The sequence below is a fragment of the Oculina patagonica genome, chromosome 14 (genome assembly GCF_052425735.1).
Source record: "Oculina patagonica isolate OP01 chromosome 14, crgOcupat, whole genome shotgun sequence".
Lineage (NCBI taxonomy): Eukaryota > Metazoa > Cnidaria > Anthozoa > Scleractinia > Oculinidae > Oculina > Oculina patagonica.
In genome coordinates, this window is record NC_135771.1 from 20393111 (window position 1) to 20414665 (window position 21555).

General features: G+C 37.7%; 4 protein-coding genes across 6 annotated transcripts in view; 1 reads left to right on the plus strand and 3 right to left on the minus strand.

Annotated features, from left to right (window-relative positions):
• LOC144638819 (tetratricopeptide repeat protein 28-like) overlaps positions 1-14771 on the minus strand; it is an 84438-nt gene extending 69667 nt beyond the window's left edge. The window contains exons 1-2 of one of the 3 annotated variants that reach the window (XM_078498094.1): positions 14692-14771; positions 13598-13663 (exon numbers count right to left, since the gene is read on the minus strand). The gene's annotated coding sequence lies outside the window, so the exon portion shown is untranslated. The other 2 variants (XM_078498093.1, XM_078498091.1) reach the window with 2 other exon arrangements.
• The window catches only part of LOC144637599 (uncharacterized), an 87871-nt gene that overhangs the window by 58569 nt on the left and 7747 nt on the right, over positions 1-21555 (plus strand). The gene's annotated exons all lie outside the window — the stretch shown is intronic.
• On the minus strand, positions 4131-19821 carry LOC144639020 (uncharacterized). Its single transcript, XM_078498284.1, has 2 exons — positions 16847-19821; positions 4131-4297 (listed from the first exon to the last, which is right to left on the minus strand). Exons 1-2 carry the CDS (start codon positions 19726-19728, stop codon positions 4294-4296), a joined length of 2886 nt encoding a protein of 961 aa, XP_078354410.1. The 5' UTR covers positions 19729-19821; the 3' UTR covers positions 4131-4293.
• On the minus strand, positions 4569-7764 carry LOC144639021 (uncharacterized). The gene is made up of 2 exons (XM_078498285.1): positions 4785-7764; positions 4569-4588 (listed from the first exon to the last, which is right to left on the minus strand). Exons 1-2 carry the CDS (start codon positions 7717-7719, stop codon positions 4569-4571), a joined length of 2955 nt encoding a protein of 984 aa, XP_078354411.1. The 5' UTR covers positions 7720-7764.

The following is a 21555-nucleotide window of genomic DNA, read 5'->3' on the forward strand; positions in this document are numbered from 1 at the left end:
TTTTACTTATTTATTTGCTTATTTATTTATTTATTTATTTATTTATTTATTCCTTCGTTCATGATCATGGAGCGATTGTTCGACGTCTTTTTACTTTTCCTCCAAATTAATTTAGCGCTTAATTTAGGTCGCTACTCTGTAGCTCATTAACCAATTCATATTTGCGCTAAAATGGGGATTTCCCAAATAATCCTTTGCGCGCAAAAAGGGGTGCGACCACGTGTCTATTGTGTGCAACTGTCAGAGTCACATCGATTTTAGTTCAGCTAAGAGGAAGAGCCCTATTGTTTAATACTGAAATATTCAGTTGCAAATTTCAGCCGATCTAAAATAGATGTGAACTTGACACTTTTACTCAATTAACAGGCGTTCACTCCCTCTCTAGCCCATACCCCTTTTGGAAAAGTTATTTTGAGTGAAATCTAAGCTGGCCAATCTTGTATGTGAAGCCTATTGTTTCAATGAAATCACCATAAGCAACCATAAGCCGATCTAGAAATGGTGTGACTTTGACGGTTGCGCACAAGAGGGGACTACGTGTCTTTGTGTGCAAGTGTCAAAGTCACACCTCTTTTAGATCGGCTAATATTTGCTGCTTTTCGATAGTTCATTATCCAATTCCTATTGTTTAAATATTAATGGTTTGATATTTCTGCTAAAATGGGGATTTCTCAAAAATTAGTTGCGCGCGAGAAAAGGCGTGACCACGTGTCTATTGTATAAAGGTGTCAAAGTCACATCTGTTTAAATCGTCTACTATTTGTGTTAACATTAAAACAATAAGGGTCCTCCTTAAAAATGGGCAGAGTTTGGGCGCTGTGTAGCTCATCGACCAAAACCTATTGTTTTTAATGTTCTTAGTTAAATATTTTTGCGGGGATTTGCCGGACATTTGTGTACGTGTTAAAATGGAGTGTGGCCACGAGTCTACAGTTTGTAAGTGTCAAATCAAACGTCTTGAATATCGATCGAAAAAAAGTTGGTGGTAGTATAAAGGTGGGGCACTCGCTCAAGCCCCCTCCCCTCCCCTGTCAGGTTTAGCTGCGCTTTAAAGCTTCCAACTTAAAAGAGAAAAGCAAACTATCTATTCAAGAACACTTCTATATCTTGTTATATTTGTGATATTTATTTTAAACTTTTAAGTAGTCCATTGCTAAGCTTTAATACACACATGAACAAAAATAATAATAATAATTATCATTTATATAACGCGAACTTCTATATAAATATTCAGTTGCGCTTGACAATGAGTTAAAAAATTAGAATTGAAATATATATTTACTTAAGAAAACTATTTACACTCTTTAAAAACTTTGTACACTATGCTATTTAAAAACTAATCAGACTAAAACGGAATGAAGATCTATTTAAAAGCTAAGTTAAAAAGATGAGTTTTAACGGCAGTTTTGAAATCGTCAAGTGTCTTTATATTGCGAATAACAGCTGGCAGTTTATTCCATTCCATTGGTGCAGCTGACTGGAATGCACGATCGCCGAGCGTAGATCGGTACTTAGTACTGGCATGGGTGGTACAAGTAACAGAGCCTTATTTGATGTTAGGAGTTAACTACATGTAGTTGTATTGCTAGTTTATGCTAACACTGTAAGAAATAAAAGTTTTAAAATCTAGATCTATTGAAGCTTAGCAAGGTCAAGTCTTTACGATTGTTATTGCACCGCTTTCTCTCGTGTGTCGCATGCTTTAATTAAGAAATAGAAAACATGTTCCGTGTTTCTATCGAGTTATAGAAACACGAGTGAAAGTTTGGGAGAACGAGAAATGCAGTGGGAACACGAGTCGATAGACGAGTGTTTCCACAGCCTTTTCGAGTTCTCCCAAACTTTCACGAGAGTTTCTATAACTCGATAGAAACACGGAAAACATGTTTTCTATTTCTTTTAGAAAACAGCACAAAGAAAATAACGCACATCAAAGTAATATTTAGCGCTTTATTTAACATCAAAACGTAGATTCTCTTCACCTCGCGGTTTTACGTCATGAACATAATCGACCAATCATGGTAAGAGAGTCGATGAACAGAAATAAATCAACTGTTCAACATTCACTTCAAGGCTAAAATTCACCGTTTTTGGCCAAACAAACAAAGAAAACAGGCCCCAAAGTTAACGTATTTATGAGAAATAACTAAGCCGATGGTTTAACTGAAGTCAAGTACTGGAAGGAGTCAAGAATTGTGGTTTTATTTCGCTTCATCGACCTAACCGAATGGTCAGCGTGGCCGAGCGGTTAGAGCGTTGGACTTGCAATGCGGAGTTCCCGGGTTCAAGTCCCGCCCTACCCGCTAGCTGAATTTGTTCTTGGTAGTCCCAAGCTCAGATTCTCGACCACGCTTGTAAATAGCCAGCTGGTTTGCCTCCGGCCATCTGGGATTCTTAACGTTGTTATGTTTATTTGATTTATTTGTTTCTTTCATTTGCTCGGTCCCACTAGCCTTTGTGCTATAAATACTGCCGAGGGTAAATAAAGGTTATTATTATTATTATTATTATTATTTGACGACCGACGCTGCCGATCGAGCGACTCGAACCTTGGAAGTGAAAGTGCATTATTTTTCTGTTAAAAGAAGTTTGACTCGGCATTCTGGACGAATATCTTGTCCTGTTGAGGAGTTGTGAATAGTTCTGAAGTGCTGCAAAGCCTAGAATGGAGTGAAGTTGCACCAATTCATATACTTCTTTGAAAGGTCAGCCGCTTCGATAATTTCTTTCACAGACTATTTTTGAATGTGTAGCGGGCTCTGTAAACATCTTACTCGCTTGTTTTCAAGTGTGCAAATATTTGTTTAGTCTTAACCTGGTTTTTGTCAGCTGTGACATTAAAATTTGGCACAATTCTTAGTTGTTATTTTTGCATTGCTTATTTCAGCGCCGTGAATATTGATTGCCGTGTCTACGACAACTGTCTGTGTCTCCATCGAGTTATAGAAACACAATTTTTTACCAATCAGCGCACGTATTTACTTTGTGCTATTTTCTAATCAATGTTAATAGCCTCAGTTTGTAGCTAAACCAAGTAAACTACTTCGAAAAATCTTAAACAGTTAAAGGGGCTTTGCCACGGATTTTACCAGATTTCTGAACAGCCAAGATTTTTATTTGTGTCGTAGGAAACCTAAAAATAATGGTCCATTTTTTATTACAAATTGCTCTATTAGTAAACTGAAACTGTCAACAAGCGCTTTTGGCCGCGGATGGCTCGGATAGAAATGGATTGCAATTTAAAAAATTAAGGCTTAACTTTTCAAGTTGTTTCGGCGCGTCTTCAAAAAATTGATACTTATTACCGTAGATTGTTTTCTATTCGCAAACATGTAAAGGTTATATCGTCCCTTAAATGTTCAAAGATAATGTGTTTTATGGGTTAAGTTGCCTACCACTAATTTCAGAACAGCCACTCAAAATCTGCGAAATCCCCGTGACATAGCCCCTTTAAGAAAAACAGGTTACCCGCGGGACCATCTCGTCATGCGCACAGCTTTACTAGAGCAGATGTACATTTAAGGGTGCTTTAGAAAAACCTTTAACAATTATCCAACGAAATCGCATGCAACATCGCCTGATACTTAGTCGAAAAGGCTGTGTCGGCTAAGTATCAAGGGGCTAACTACAAAAGGAGCACTCCGCTATTACCTTAAGGTTACTATTGTTTTACTGAGCATGATTTAGCGACTATTTAATTTAGCGATTTTCCAAGAATTTTGAAAAATTAGTGATATTGTGTAAACCAGTTTTTAATAAACATATTGCTAAGATGGAATTATATGTTCAGTAAAAGAACAAACGGCCTTATGTGCTACCCAACACTTGAAATTGAATGAACAACTGCATTGCCAGAAAGAACAAAGTTTCCGGCATCCATTTTTTCAAAGAATTTCTTAGTCGACTACACTGTTTAATTTTGTTTTCCTTTGGGGTGGACGGGGGGGGGGGATATTTAATTTTAACGAGTATTAAATTTGACGGAGACAAATTTTAGCGAGTATTAAATTTAGCGATTTCTGTCCAACTAGCTAAAATCGTTAATTAGTAGCTGCTAACAATAGCAACCTTAAGGTATCATGTTTATACTTTTACTACGTATTTTACAAAACTTTTAAAAACTACCCGTCTTACATTTCTCCTGATATCGTTTTTGCTCGAAGCATTTTAATTTAAATCAGGCAAATAATCGAGCAAACTCAATTGTCAAGTTATATTTATAGTGTTTACAACAAACAGGTGAGTCAAATCGGTTTCGTGTTTAAGTCTTCACTTGATGCAGCACTGATGATGTTACCTAAAAGAGAAAACAAAATACAATTGAGTAGTAAATAAACATACATATACACAGGGAAATTTTCCCTCCATTATAAATTATGCTACCAGGAAATCTCTTTGCTAGTTAAACTAAACCCTAAAATTTCTGGGTTCCAATAAATTTCCATAAACTAACACATTTTTGGTCTAGTTAAACCCTCGATTTTTGAACCTTCAGATATCTCGAACCGAAAGTCGTTAATTACCCTTCCTTCGTCGAAATCGTGATCATGAAATCTCACATTATCGAATCAGTTTTTGGTTCTAACAACTTACATAGATAGTTATAACAGTATCACAAAAAGATACTTGAAATTTTTAATTCCATCAATTAAAGTGCTGGATAGAAAATCTCTCATGAAAAAACGTGATACCTGTGTTAATTAATCTGTTGTTCAAGCACAAAGCTCTACTATAGGTTGTAACTTGCGAGGAAAAATATATATTTTTTCTTTTTTGAAACTTACTTTGTTTTCCAAAATCAAATGTGACGTTATCACCAATCAGCATAAAAGGTGCCCACTGTCTTACTTTAGGATAGCCGTTACATCTCATCCACTTCATGGCCTCGTAAAGAGATTCACTGGTGCTATCCCCACCAACAAGGTGCTCGTAGAAATGACTCATGAACTGCTCTGTTGCACTGTCTTCCAGGGCCCACAGTGCTACTAACACTGAGCGTGCACCAGATCCTAAGAATGCTCGAGCGATTCCAACAACTCCCTCGGCTCTTATCTGTCCACGTCCACTGTGACAACAGCTTAGTACTACCAGTTTAGCTCGCAGTTGAACTTTTGAAATGTCAGACATTGTCAATAAGTAGTCTTCCTCTCGTGGGATCCTGTTAAGAGGACGAATAGGGGCAAGGGCAATCTCTCCTCTGTCTGCATCGCCGTGTGCAGCGAAATGGATAAGACTCACTGAATTGATCACTTGAAGTACTGCTTGCTTAGTTGCTTGCTTTCCTAGCAACGGCTTGACACCAAGCTTTTCTCCTACCATGTTTGCTTCGCTTTCTGCACAAGGCAGTGGTGAAATGAATTTAAGACGTCCTTTGTAACGCACCCTACCAACATCAGGATTTCCCACTATCAGTGCACCAGTCTGACTGTGATAGTCTGCTGGGCTGTTCTGAATGAGCTCGAGAGTCGTCAAAGAAGGAACGACGCGGATCCTGAAAGTCTCTGACAAGCATTTTCCACTTTCATCAGGTAACGCGGCAAATGGAATATTGTATAAAGACCGTTCAGGAACAATAATGATTTCACGACCCTCTATTAAGTCCGCCACAGGAGCAATGACCAATTTGTAACACAGAGAAAGATTCCGTTGGAGGCTGTCCCGGTTATCTTTGACATCATTTCCAATTCGCGATGCTTCACGGATTTCTTCCTCACAAGGTTTCCGTTGAATATCGTTCAAAGATCGGTCTTCGCAATGTTCCTCTGGTAAAATGCCAAAACTTCTGAAGCGTTCGTTAGTAAAAAACTCGTCCAAATTCACGAGCAAACCCTCCTGAGCAATCACCTCTGTTCCATCCACTTCTCTGAAATTAACGTCTCTACTTGCCTTAAGAATCCACAAATATATATCGTGTTTGAAATAAGAGAAGTATAGGCAAGTACAACTAAGTTCTTTGTCCATGACATTTTCAATGCCAACCCATGATCGAGGATTAGCTGAGATTTGATTCTCCACGGAGTACTGAGCTGAAATTAAATCTGTCAGAGCTCTGGCCCGTAGAAGCTCTGAAACGTACAGAGCTCCCTTAGGATTTCCAACAGAACAATAGAATATAGTGAGTACCTGGTACGAATTACAATGTTCGTGAGAAAGAGATATCTTAAATTGATCGTTGTCTCGTAGAAAACCTCGCAAGTCCTCGCATTTCTGAATACTTGGAAGGAGATACGACAAAGCTTCTTGAACCTTTCCTGTTAGAACCATAAGAACTCCAAGATTGTGAAGCAATGTAAATTGTTTCTTAACGTGTCCAATCTCTTCGTATATTGTAAGCGCCCTCTTATAATAGTCTTCCGCCTCGACATATTCACCAAGGAGTTGAAAAAGAGTTCCAAGTTTTCTATAAATTGTGGCTTCTTCGTCTCTGGCGACAATTTCTTTTGTGATCGTAATTGACTTCTCTAGATATTCTCTAGCTTTCTCGTAGTCACCAATTGATTGAAACACAGATCCGAGGTGTCCGTAAACAACGGCTTCTCCTTTCTTGTCGCCAATTTCTTTACTGAGATCAAGTGCTTTCTGAAGATATTCGTTAGCCTTGGCATATTTACGAAGAGAAAGGAACACATTCCCGAGCTTTTCACAAGCAGCTAAGTCTCCTTTTCTGTCACCAATGTCTCTTGTGATCGCAAGTGCGTTCTCATAATATTCTTTCGCCTTGTCATACTCACCAACAGAATAAAACAAAAGTCCAAGGTTTACGTAACAGATGGCTTCTCGTTTTCTGTCGCCAATTTCTTTATGGATCGCAAGTGCTACCTCAAGGTACTCTTTCGCCATCTCATATTCTCCAAGTGATATAAGTACGGCTCCAAGGTTTACAGAACAAGAGGCTTCTCCTTTTCTGTCCCCTATTTCCTTTCTGATCATAAGTGCTTTCTGGTGATATTCTTTCGCCTTCCGAAATTCTCCCTCATAGTCAAACACAGTTCCAAGGTTTTCGTATGAGGCAGCTTCACCATCTCTGTCACCAATTTCTTTTTTCATCCCAAGTGCTCTCTCGTAATATTCTTTTGCCTTCTCATATTCGCCAAAAGATTGAAACACCCTTCCAAGGTTTCCGTAACAGGAGGCTTCACGATCTCGGTCACCAATTTCTTTTGTAATAAGCAGTGCTTTCTCATAATATTCTTTCGCCTTCCAATATTCTCTAACACATTTAAACACCCTTCCAAGGTTTCCGTAACAGGAGGCTTCACCATCTCTATCACCAATTTCTTTTCTGATGGCAAGTGCTTTCATGTGATATTCTTTCGCCTTCTCATATTCTCGAACTGACTGATACACCTCGCCAAGGATTCCGTAACAGGTAGCTTCTCCATCTTTGTCACCAATTTCTGTACTGATTAGTAGTGCTTTCTCACTGTGTACTTTTGCTTCTTCGTACTTACTTTGACAAAAATACAATTTCGCTAGTATTTGGATTACCGTACATTCTTTTAGCCTGGGGCCGCATTCGCGAATAATTGGGAGGGTTTTTTTGGCGTATTTTATTGCATTCGTGTAATCCTCGATACGCAAGTACGCCAGTAACATTGTCGAGTACAGCTCGTGGTAAAGCAATTTAAATTTCTTCTTTCCTTTTATGAGTGGTGTGTTGTCGAGGATGAACAAACATTCTGTGCATAACTCGAAGGCTTTTGGAACTCGACAGGTCATGATAAGGAAACGGGCAACAATGAGGCCGATGGAGATGGTGTGCGTAATTTCATCCATATGTTGTTCATGTCAAGCACTTCTGTCAGAATAAAAAGAGAATGAAATTAATTTAAGTTAAAATTGTCTGTCAATTTTTGTAATAAGCGTTTCTTTACCGTTGCTGGATAAGTGCACTATATTTGAATGATCGTAGTTATGGCAGTGAGTCGCTAGCAGAAGCGAAAATACAAACCCATCAGAATGTTTGCTCTCAGGCCCTCCGAATGCTTCCGTTTTGCCGGCGACTTTGACAGTTTAGTTTTCTCTGGATTATAAGTGTGGGGGTCATAAACAGAATCATAAACTCTGCTTGCGGCTCCGTCGGTTTGATTTTTACTTGATTTGATTTTCATTCTGCTCTTTATACAACTCCGACTTCGACTCTGTTTATTGCTAGTGAAAACCAAGCTGTTGTCTTCTCGATTATTTACGCGACATTTCAGTTACAGTAAAAACCCGCGAGTAAGAACCTAATTTTTTTCCAGGTTAGCCTAAACAGGTTCTTACATAAGTGGTAGTTAACACAATTTAGGTTATTTAGGTTCTTAATAGGTTCTTATTTTCTGAGGAAAAAATTACATTGTTGCTAATAGAACTTTTAGTGATATTCAGCCTATTATTTGTATAAAATTTGCATACCACACAAGTGTTTATGTAAAAATGAAGCACTTTTCATTCGGATCATGACAATTTTATTTTCCCAAAAGTAAACATTTTTTAATCAATTTTAGAAAATAAGAACCTGTTTTCAAATTTTAGGCTAAATAGGTTCTTATAAAAATGGGGTATAATTTGCAAATTTTAACCTAACAGGTTCTTAAATGCTAGGTTCTTACACGCTGGTTTTTACTGTATTTACAGCAATGTTGTCAAGAGCCCCGCCACCCCTGATTAAACACGTGTTATAAAACTTAACGTACTTGTTGCTTTATAAAAAGACAAAACCGTAAATAAAGTTCAAATAAATCATAGTCACACAATTTCGGTACCGTCTGCGCATGTCTTAACAATGTAATTATGACTCAGTATGTTATCAACTTTCGAACCTTTCTTCTGTCTTGTGTTGTTGATATTGGAAAATAAGATCACTAGACCAACAGGTTCTCTCAGAGAAGCATTAAGTTTACATCATGCAACACTATATCTTTTCATGTTGAGGACTCTCGAATTTCATGGTAAAACGGCACGTGAATTTCGTCTTCGATTCTTCTATCTTCAAAACATAAAATCGTCAGAAAGTGAAATCAGGACTGTCACGTTCTCAGTCTCAATAATTGTTCGTCTTTAATCATGAAAAAGAAGTGCTATTTATATTGTCTTATTATTTAAGTAAAATTGTCTCGTTGAACAGCAACAAATAAATTAAAAAAAGTTAATTGCGCTTCTTTGGGTTTAGTGACTGTTGCTACCTTTTCAGTCTTGCATGAGTCCTTTATAGACTTTATTTGCGAGGCCAAACCATATAAACAATTCTGAACTTTAATTCATTGGTGTGAAATGTAGTATCGTGTGTAAAACTACAACTAACAGTAACTGATATTCGTTTAATTAAGGTGGCTCGACCCAGTTTTTTTCTAGCGATACCTAACAACTTTGAAACCCTGATACTTAAAGGGATTGATGTCAATGACAAAACTACTACATCACATGCATTACACATAGACTGAACTTCAATATGATATAATTTTTTTGGCGATCAGAATAAATATCACGTGGCAATGACGTCACAGAGGGTTTTGCTCTGAATCGATTTTTAGACGGTAACCGCATTTTCTCTCAAGATCCTCCACGCTACGTATACCTTGGGTGTTTGCCTTCATCTCAGTGGAGTTTGATCGAGATCTACAAGAGGAATTTTGAAATATCTTGGAATTTCTTTTTAGATGGTATAATTTATGCGTAAAATAAAGTCAAGACTTCATATAAAGAAATTTGCTTCGTTTTTATGTTTAATGAGAGGATTTAGCCCCCATTCCTTTTAGAAATGTCCCATATACTACATCCAAACCTTTAGAAGAAAGTAGACTTGCGCGATTTCGAAATATATGAAGTTATCTAAATCGGAGTAGAGCTCAATGTTTAGCTCTATTTACCATTTTTCCGCCTACTTTCGCAAAAAAGTGATTATTTCAAAAGCCCGTCGATGAATTTTTTCCAAAATTTTTCAGGGTGAAAAATAATCAGTACACCACACAATCCCTAAATTTCATGCTCATTGAAAATGTTTAAGGTTGTCTAAACTAAACGCAAAATTGAGTAAACATTGAAGCGATGTCGAAGTTTGAGATAATTTTGTGCTCTGGGATTTCCTTTTGTTTCGAGTTAAGCACAACATCGAATTCCTGTGCACCACGCGTGAAATGACTACGCTTGGCTACCTTCCAAAAGCTTTCCGAAATCTTTCCGAAATATGGAACAATGGAAAAGAAATTGTCACGCATTAGCTTTTCTTGTCGGGTCGACGTCTTAGCTGAGATAAAAGTTAAAAATGCCAAGAACAAGAAGATTAGGTTTTTTTCTCGTATTGAAGTGCTGCCACTTCTTTCAGTTGAACTTAGAAATACAACAAGTAAACAATATTTTCTAATAAATACTGGACGTCAGATTTAGCTTGCTTATAATACGTGAAGTCTATTTTCTGTCCGTTTTACTTTTTTAAATGACTGAGGAGGCATAAAAAAAATAACCGGCTTTGAGTTTGGTGTTGTGTGACTGCTTTCTTCAGTTGGAAATGTATTCATTCATCCATTATTGTTTACTTGAACTCGATGAGAATATTACCATATTCCGAACCATTTCGGAAAGCTTTCGGAGGGTAGCCAAGCGTGGTCATTACACGCGTGGTGCACAGGAATTCGATGTTGTGCTTAACTCGAAACAAAAGGAAATCCCAGAGCACAAAATTATCTCAAACTTCGACATCGCTTCAATGTTTACTCAATTAGACAACCTTAGACATTTTCAATGAGCATGAAATTTAGGGTTTGTGTGGTGTACTGATTATTTTTCACCCTGAAAAATTTTGGAAAAAATTCATCGACGGGTTTTTGAAATAATCGCTTTTTTGCGAAAGTAGGCGGGAAAATGGTAAATAGAGCTAAACATTGAGCTCTACTCCGATTTAGATAACTTCATATATTTCGAAATCGCGCAAGTCTACTTTCTTCTAAAGGTTTGGATGTAGTATATGGGACATTTCTAAAAGGAATGGGGGCTAAATCCTCTCATTAAACATAAAAACGAAGCAAATTTCTTTATATGAAGTCTTGACTTTATTTTACGCATAAATTATACCATCTAAAAAGAAATTCCAAGATATTTCAAAATTCCTCTTGTAGATTTCGATCAAACTCCACTGAGATGAAGGCAAACACCCAAGGTATACGTAGCGTGGAGGATCTCGAGAGAAAATGCGGTTACCGCCTAAAAATCGATTCAGAGCAAAACCCTCTGTGACGTCATTGCCACGTGACAGTCATTCTGATCGCCAAAAAATTTATATCATATTGAAGTTCAGTCTATGTGTAATGCATGTGATGTAGTAGTTTTGTCATTGACATCAATCCCTTTAAGTATCAGGGTTTCAAAGTTGTTAGGTATCGCTAGAAAAAAACTGGGTCGAGCCACCTTAACAGGGATCTTCGATCCCGTCAAAATCATGATGGCGATGTATTGGACACTTCTTACCTAGATTTGAATTTCGACTGGAATCTTCTAACATGCAACAGTATTGAGGAAAGAATTCTGAGTCGGTTTTGAGTCTCTGTTATCTCTAAGAGTTTTAAAACATATTTGGTTCAACTCACAAGATCAAGAAAATTAGCCTGACCTCACATAAGTTTGATTAAAATCTGGTCAGTTATACTCTCGAGTTGTGCAAGTATGTTTTCATACGTGTAATACTTCTGTTTTTTTAAAAGTAGTTCTGTAAATAAGAAACACAATTTTTTCCAGTCACCACTGATTAAACACGTGTTATAAAACTTACTGTTCTTTAGCTTGTTGCTTCATAAAAAGACAAAATCGTAAATAAAATTCAAATAAATCCCCGTCAGCAAAACAGTAATTTTCGTCTCACTTTTTACGTCGCTGTCAGTTATACTCGTCAATAATTGAAGTCACGAAACACAATTTCAGTGCCGTCTGCGCATGTCTTTACAATGTAACTATGACTCAGTATGTTATCAGCTTTCGAAACATTCTTCCGTCTTGTGTTGTTGATATTGGAAAATAAGATCACTGGACCAACAGGTCCTCTCAGAGAAGCATTATGTTTAATACTTCATACATCACTATATCTTTTCATGTCGAGGACTTTCGAATTTCATGGTAAAACGGCACATGAATTTCTTCTTCGATTCTTCGACCTTCAAAACATAAAATCGTCAGAAAGTGAAATCAGGCCAGTGTCATGTTCTCAGCCTCAATAATTGTTCGTCTTTAATCATGAAAAAGAAGTGCCCTGTATATTGTCTAATTATTTAAGTAAAATTGTCTCGTTGAACAGCAACAAATAAATTAAAAAAGTTAATTGCGTTTATTTGGGTTTAGTGAATGTTGCTACCTTTTCAGTCTTGCATGAGTCTTATAGACTTTATTTGCGAGGTAACCATATAAACAATTCTGACCTTTTATTGCTGTGAAATGTATATCGTGTTTAAAATATAAAACTGACAGTAAAATATGTGTTTGCTAAACAGTGAACTTCAACTGAATCAGTCCTTTCAAATCACGATGGTGTATTACTCGACACTTCTTACCTATCTTTCAATTTCGACAGTATTGAGGAGAAAAATCTGAGGTGGTTTTGAGTCTCAATTATACGTCAGAACATGTTTGGCTTAATGTAATTCCTGGGAAATAAAACTGCTCATAGATTTTCAACCAAACTTTTCCGGTTTGTTGTTTACCTTCATGGAAGTTAAATTTTGAAATAAATAGGGGGGGGGGGGGGTCACCGTATTCGTTTAGGAGTAGGAAGACCTTGTATATACCACATAATTCCTTAATAATTCCTTTGCGAGTACTGGAAAAGTACACGTTTTTGTTGATTATGTATTATTCTGCCATAGAAATTGATCTGTATTCATTCTTCAGAAATAATTTGATCCATACTCTCAAACTAAGAGAACAAAATGATAGGTCACCGTATTCGTTTACGAGAAAACGATGATTTATCTCTCTCGCGAGCCAAGCCGAATAGAAAAAAGCCGCCATTTTTTTTATGTGCGCGCGCTTACTACGCGTAACATTCTGCGCAGTAAGGATGCGCAATGCAATACTCACGCGGACGTCAGTAAGAAAATAAGTCTTGTTCTGTTCCCTTTGTAAAATGACAGCTGTGGGCATATTAGATTCATCCGATCACTACAATTCTAACCTTTATGTTATGCCAAAAAACACGAACAGCAGTGTTTAATCAAGGTTAAAAATTGGAGGCGTGGCCGAGAATTTTCAGACTGTGAGTGTTGAGGAACGAAATCTGAGTTGGTTTTGAGTCTGTGTTATTCGTCAGAGTTTAAGAAAGTCTTTGGCTTAACTCACGAGGTCTTAAGAAAATTAGTCTTGTCAGTGCTCACTTTGCAAAATGACAGGCACGGCGGGCATATTAGATTCATCCGATCTCTTACCTCCAGAAAGTGAAATTTTTACAAAGCAAATGTCATTTGATAGTGAAATTATTCGCAGTCTAACATCGTTATTGAATACTGTTTAGATTTCTCATACTTTGTTTTTAAAAAAGTAAATAATAACAAACTCAAGAATAAGATGTTTCAGATTTATTCAAGAGTAGTATGAACCATTGCCTAGGTGCAAATCAAATTCAGTTTGTACTCACCACTTCCCTTGTGCCGTGTGGAAAGAATACAAAAGTAGCAGCGGCAGTTAACAACAGGAACTTTGTCTGCAAGATAACCAAAAATAATCGCACCGGTTTATTTATGGCATCTTTAACCCACGCTTTATATCAGGGACGTGGCCAGCTTTTTAAAAGTTGTAGGCCCTGTCAATTGGCCCCGAAGGGTCGCTTTTTGAGGGGTTTGCGGCGGAAGAAGTTTTTTTGGATCAAGACCCACGAAAATGCTTTCTTCTTCACCTTCTGTGGATGTTGTGCGTATTCAGTCATAGCACCGATATTATAACATTTCATACGAAGGAATTGCGCCAGTTTTCACTCATTACAAAATAAACGCTGTCTGTTAACGGCGCATGTCATTGTACGTTTGTCTATCACCTGGATAGTCTTAAGGGTTCCCGGGTTTGCACTTGGGGTCAAGATGAGTCTTGATCTCATCCCGAAAGAGTAGTTGCGAAATATATAACGCTAAGGTACGTAACGAATTGCTTTCTATTTCATCTTGAAAGCGTTTCAGCCAAAATTATTTCTATCATACATTTTAAAAATACGAGTGGGTTGAAAAATTGGTAAGCCAGAACCTACGGATCTATAGGCAGGCTACGCCCCTGAAAACTTTATGAAATCAGGCAGGAAACTTAGAATGCTACGGTTTCAGATAATTCCTTTTATTATAACACTACTGCCTGTCTAAATTACACCAAACTATATGATATGGCGAGATATACTCTTGTGCGTTCCAATAGACAGAATAGATACACAAAAGTGAACAGGAACGGTTACACGAATTACCAATTCAATACTGAGAAAATTAATGACAAACTCTCGTGAAACACAACAAAACACCTACCTTTGCGAGGTCCTGCGAGATGCGTATTTCTAATAGTTACAAACGCTAGATCGGTTCCTGTCTTCTTATAAATGGAATAAACTTCGCCAATTAATTTGGATCAAAGCTTGGGTTAAATTTATAATTACTGTACGTACCGCTCTGTGAGAAGCCAAAATCAAAATGACAAAATCCACATTAGCCTGTGTCTTTTAAATTAAAAATGTGAACTCCCTTCAAAACTAACCATGACGCAAGTGATTATTAAATTTCCAACCATGACATCACCTTTCAATTTCGACTGGAGTCTTTTCAATACACTATGACAATAAAAGTATCAAATTTAAGGGAAGTAAATATGTAGGCTAATTGACATCTTCAGCACAGTAACTACACACGGCAATTTCCTCGAGTCCATATCTTAATCTCGTCACTGAGTTTGTGTCATTCAGGCGAGTTTGAGCAGTTTGACGTAGTGCTATTTTTGCATATTATATTATCTGTTATTGCTACACTTAGTCTCACATATCTCACTTTCCCCTGTGTTTCAGTTTTCTTCGAATTAATTCAAGTCACGACACAGAATCTTGTTTATGATACAATATTTTATCAGTATATGATGATCCTTCCCTTGCGTTTGTAGATATCTGGGGACATGTTTTTAAACTTCTTTGAATCCCTTCCCCTAAATATTTTAATATCAAGAGGCTAAAAGAAAATAGCAATCTTCTCGGTGTCGTTGTACTAAGAAAGAAATGGAAAAATTACAGGCATTTCAACAATAGCTCGACTTTAATTTACAAAACAATTTGCAACCTTACTCCTCCCTCCTTACTTTAGGGCCAGTGTGTCGCATTTGGATCCTGGGGGGAGGGTGGAAACGACAAAAGATGATGTAAAGGAGGTGTCCTTTATGAAAGTGACTAAGCCTTGATACTTATGGTCTCAACTTTGAGGAGGAGCCGATGGAGGGCTTGTTGGCGCGCCTCTGCTGATTAGCAGATATCGACTCGATGTCAAAAGTGTTTGGCTATGTCTACACAGCTAGTATTAGAGCGACTTTGTTATTATTTTCGTCTGACAGGCTCCGAGCCTAAATACATGGTGTTGTAATAACAGTAAGATGAGACATAAGCCGCAATTTTTCTCTTGTTTTTGCCTTCATTTTTAAACCATGTCAGGTATATTCACTGTTAGCTGTATTCAGCTGTACTCATTCTCAAAAAGAAATATAAATGCGGACCACAAATTCGTTCAAAATAATTCTTTATCATTTCATCAGTACTCATTACAGTTATTTTCTAAGGAAGTGCTTACATTGCTACAGTTGCTCAGCGGTCGCGGACGGCCGCCTTCGCGAGGTTCCCACTAAAGACGTTTGGGAAGAAAAATTTTATTATTTTGGAAAAGTTGTTGCGCTACGGGAGGTGGTCGAACAAAGAGGGTCGAGTGTATAAAACAAAATAAAAAAGATCCATGCAAGATTTCTCTTGATATCGTTCCTGCCTCGAGGCGTTTTCTGGAAAAAAAGCGAGCAAAACTGAGCAAAAGGCGATCTTCAAGTTACAATTATAGTGTTTACAACTCTACACTAGCGAGTAGTCTCTCAGCTGGGTCAAATCAGTTTTGTGATTTAGTTCTCACTTGATGGAGCACTGGTCACGTCACCTATATAAAAGACAACAACAACAAAAAAAAAATCAACATACCATAAATTATTCCTCCATTAAAAAAATGCTACCATATAATCTCTTAGTCAGTTATACCAAAGTCAATTTGAGATAAAAACCTATCGCCTTAATAAAAACGTCCGGTTGCAACGGCGATGTTACTAACATTACATCAAAAGCTAGACTATAAAATACCTGAGATCCAATAAAATGTCATAAACAAATATTTCTGGTACAGTAGAATCCCGCTTTTTTAAAAACTTTCGATTTCTCGAAATTCCCGATTACTTGGATCAAAAGGCGGTTCCCTTCTTTAGTCGAAGAATGCAATTCCACCTCACCCCCTCCCCCCGATTTTTCGCACAAATTTTCTTTTCTCTTGGAGGTCCCAGTAATCAGGGTTGTACTGTATCTTAACCACTGAGTTATCTTTTAAGGCGGGACCAAAACAAGGATTTAAAAGGACTTGCAATATGCCTAATGAAAAATTACAATGGGGACTTCCCTAAACTTTTTACATTTATACTTCCGTTGCTTACACAGCACAGATAGTATTTAAATAGTTCTAAATGAAAAACTCATATGAAATACATCAATGGCTACCAAAAATAAAGCCTGAATTATTATTATTATACAATATAATCTAATGTAGAAGGCTACACCTCAGTAAGTGGAGTCTCTGACAGAATCTTTTTCTTTTAAATGTTATATTTTTTTCTTTTAGAAACGTACTTCGATTTTCCAAAATCAAATGTCACGTTATCACCAATCAGCATAAAAGGTGCCCACTGTCTCACTTCAGAATAGCCGTTACATCTCATCCACTTCATGGCCTCGTGAAGAGATTCACTGGCGCTATCCCCACCAACAAGGTGCTCGTAGAAACGACTCATGAACTGCTCTGTTGCACTGTCTTCTAGGGCCCACAGTGCCACTAACACTGAGCGTGCACCAGATCCTAAAAATGCTCGAGCAATTCCAACAACTCCCTCGGTTCTAATCTGTCCACGCCCACTGTGACAACAGCTTAGTACTACTAGCTTAGCTCGCAGTTGAACTTTTGAAATGTCAGACATTGTCAATAAGTAGTCTTCTTCTCGTGGGATCCTGTTAGGAGTACGAAGAGGGGCAAGGGCAATTTCTTCTCTTTCTGCATCACCGTGTGCAGCAAAATGTACCAGACTCACTGAAGTTATCACTTGAAGTACTGCTTGCTTAGTTGCTTCTTGTCCCAGGAACGGCTTAACACCCAGCTTTTCCCCTATCATGTTTGCTTCGTTTTCTGCACAAGGCAGTGGTGAAATGAATTTAAGACGTCCCTTGTAGCGCACCTTACCAACATCAGGATTTCCCACTATCAGTGCACCAGTCTGACTGTGATAGTCCGCTGGGCTGTCCTGAATGAGTTTGAGAGTCGTCAAAGAAGGAACGACGCGGATCCTGAAAGACTCTGATAAGTATTTTCCACATTCATCAGGTAACGCGGCAAATGGAATGTTGTATATTGACCGTTCAGGAACAATGATGATTTCAGGACCCTCAATAAAGTCCACCACAGGAGCGATGATCAATTTGTGACAAATAGAAAGATTCCGTTTGAGGGTATCTTGGTTATCTTTACCGTCATTTCCAATTCGCGACGGTTCACGGATGTCTTCCTCATAAGGTTTCCGTTGAATATCTTTCAAAGATCGATCTTCGCATTGTTCGTCTGATAGAATGCCGAAACTTCTGAAGCGTTCGTTAGTAAAAAACTCGTCCAAATTTTCGATCAATTCCTCCCGAACAATCGTTTCTTTTCCATCCACCTTTCTGAAATGCACGACCCTTCTTGCTTTAGGAACCCACACAAATATGTCGTTATCAATATAAGAGAAGTAAAGGCAAGTACAACTAAGTTCTTTGTCCATGACACTTTCAATGCCAACCCATGATTGAGGATTAGCTGAGATTTGATTCTCCACGGAGTACTGAGCTGACATTAAATCTGCTAGAGCTCTGGCCCGAAGAAGCTCTGAAACGTACAAAGCTTCATTATGATTTCCATCGGCACAGAAGAATGCAGTGAGTACCCGGTAGGGATTGCCGTATTCGTGAGAAAAAGATATCTTAAATTGATCGTTTTGTCGTAAAAAACCTCGCAAGTCCTCGTGTTTCTGAATACTTGGAAGAAGATACCACAAAGCTTTCTGACTCTTTCCTGCTATAAGCATAATCCATCCAAGTTTGAAAAGGCATGCAGATTGTCTCTTAACGTCTCCAATCTCTTCGCTTATTGCAAGCGCCCTTTTATAATATTCTTCCGCCTCGACATATTCACCATGCAATTCAAAAACATTTCCAAGATTTGCGTAACTTGAGGCTTCTCCTTCCCTGTCGCCAATTTCTTTACTGATCGCCAGTGCCTTCTGTGGATATTCTCTAGCTTTCTCGTAGTCTCCAATAGATTTAAACACAACCCCAAGGTTTACGTAAACATTGGCTTCTCCATTTTTGTCACCAATTTCTTTACTGAGAGCAAGTGCTTTCTGAAGATATTCGTTAGCCTTGGCATATTTACCGAGAGATAGGAACACAGTACCCAGGCTTTCGCAAACACTTCCTTCTACTTTTCGGTCGCCAATTTCTCTTGTGATCACAACTGCTTTCTGGTAATAGTATTTGGCGTTAACATACTCACCAACAGATTTAAACACATGTCCAAGGTTTAAGTAAGAGGAGGCTTCTCCTTCTCTGTCGCCGATTTCTTTTTTGATCGCAAGTGCTTCCTCAAGATACCCTTTCGCCTTTTCATATTCTCCAAGTGATGTTAGTACGGTTCCAAGGCTTCCATAACAACAGGCTTCTCCGTTTCTGTCCCCTATTTCTTTTTTAATCACAAGTGCTTTCTCGTAATATTCTTTCGCATTCTGATATTTTCCAACACATTCAAACACAGTTCCAAGGTTTCCGTATGCAGTAGCTTCACCATCTCTGTTACCAATTTCTTTTTTCATCTTAAGTGCTCTCTCGTGACATTCTTTTGCTTTGTCATATTCGCCAACAGAATGAAACACCGTTCCAAGGTTTCCGTAACAGGAGGCTTCACCATTTCTGTCACCAATTTCTTTTCTGATGACAAGTGCTTTTATGTGATATTCTTTAGCCTTCTCATATTTTCCAACTGACCTATATACCTCTCCAAGATTTCCGTAACAGGAAGCTTCTCCATCTTTGTCGCCAATTTCTGTACTGATTAGTAGTGCTTTCTCGCTGTGCTCTTTTGCTTCTACGTACTTACTCTGACGAAGATACAATGACGCTAGTAATTGGTATACCCTACATTCTTCGAACCTGTCACCGCATTCGCGGGCAATGAAAAGAATTTTTGTAGCGTATTTTATTACATTTGTGTAATCATCGATACGCAGGAATGCCAGTAACACTGTCCAATATATCATCTTGTAAAGGAAATAAGATTTCTTCTCTTCTCTTATTAGTGGTGTGTTGTCGAGGATGAACAAACATTCTTTGCATAACTCGATGGCTTTTAGAACTCGACCGGTGTTGAGAAGAAAATGAGCAACAATGAGGCCGATAGAGATGGTTTGTATAATTTCATCTATGTTGTCCATGTCAAGCACTTCTGTCAGAATAAGAAGAGAATGAAATTGAAGTTAAACTAGTCCGTTTGTTTGAATTAGATTTACTGGAAAAAATCTTCTTGATGATAACATTAGTACATGTTGTATTTGAGTAGTGTACTGAATTTGAATGTTCGTAGTAAAGGCAGTTCGTATCCTATTTGGGACGGGTTAAAGACTATCTTAAAGTTTGATCTCAAAACTACATCGATCTCATCCAAATGTTTTACCGAATTTATCTATGCTGTGAAATAGAGTATTTTTTAGTAACTGCTTTGTAAACAGGTTTTATAAGCATTCCGAGTTTGACAACACCACAGTTATTGAGTGTGCTATTCTGACGAGGCAAGAAATATTCATTTCTCACTTATCCTGTGCCAGCGTCTGTGCTCAAGCATAGAAAGAAATTAGTCATCACGATTATTTAACCAATATTTTAATTATTTACAGCGTTATTAAAAGGTATTTTTCGTGTACTTTCCGTGACAAACATAATTCACAAAAGGCGAAAAGATGATTTGTTATTATCTCGAGATACGCCTAATGGCAACAAGGTTGTCATAGAAAAAAGTCAAAAGTCAAATAGGAATTAATTAAGCGCATGCATGAAATTTATTCGTACAAACGGCCTTAAAATGCCTCAAAAAACGACTGAATTATTCAATTTATCTTTTTACAGCACAACAATAAAAACAACTCGCGAGGTTTCTGTAAATGCTACCAGTTATGAAACTACGCTAATTAATTCTTGTTTACCTTTTTTCCTTTTCTATGACAAGGTTATTGCAATTAGGTGTCAATCTAAAAATTGGATGACGTTCACCTTCCTCATCGTTTTTCTTCAGTCAAGAGAGGATTTTCAGTAAAGTCAATCTAAAGACAAACCGACGAACACTGCTTCACTAAAAGACTATCCTACTAAAGGGAAGCATATTATTTTCTAATTTCAGTTTCTCACAGGCCTGTCACAATGTCACAAGTTTTGATTGAAATTTGGCCACTTGAACTCATGTGCAATTGTAGTTTTCATAGTCCTCTTTTAAATATAAATTAGAAACAATTTTTCAACCACTCCAGATCAAAACATCTGTGCAATTGTCTGGCGCGTTTACGGAGACGTTTCGTCCGTCATTGCTGAATGACGCTCACATGGCTGTTTGGTCACATGACCCATACAGAAACCCTAGAGGGTGTCAACTGCACTACGAATAACTCCTCCCAAATAAATGGCCGAGCGCTTTGCAGGGGACTGGGACTAGTTGTTTTAATGGCGTTTTTCTCAAAATCTACCCGTATGATCCCACCTCAAAATTTCAGAAATTACAAATTGGCTTTGATTAAACATTCATGCAAAATAAAATAAAAATCTGTAAGACAGAATTTGAGCTATTTTTTAAAGGAGCAAAATATCACATTTTCCTATTTTGCGAAAAATCTGTCTTACAGGTTTTTATTTTATCCTACATGAGTGTTGAATCAAAGCCAATTTGCAATTTCTGAAATTTTGAGGTGGGGTCATACGGGTAGATTTTGAGAAAAACGCTGTTAAAACAACTAGTGCCCAGTCCCCTCCTAAACACTCGGCCATTCATTTTGGCTCTTTATTGATTGTTTATTATCATTTTTAATGGTCAAATGTCGCATATGATGGCTATATGCTTTAAAAAACAGAAATAAGAGAAAGAAAGAAGGTTCCTAAATATTTTTAAAGACATTTAAAAGTTGGGCTCACTTACCCCCTCAAAACCGTATTAAGCCACCTTAAGTAGGATATGAGAGGTGACAGGCATATTGTCCTTTGCTGTCTGGCAGATATCC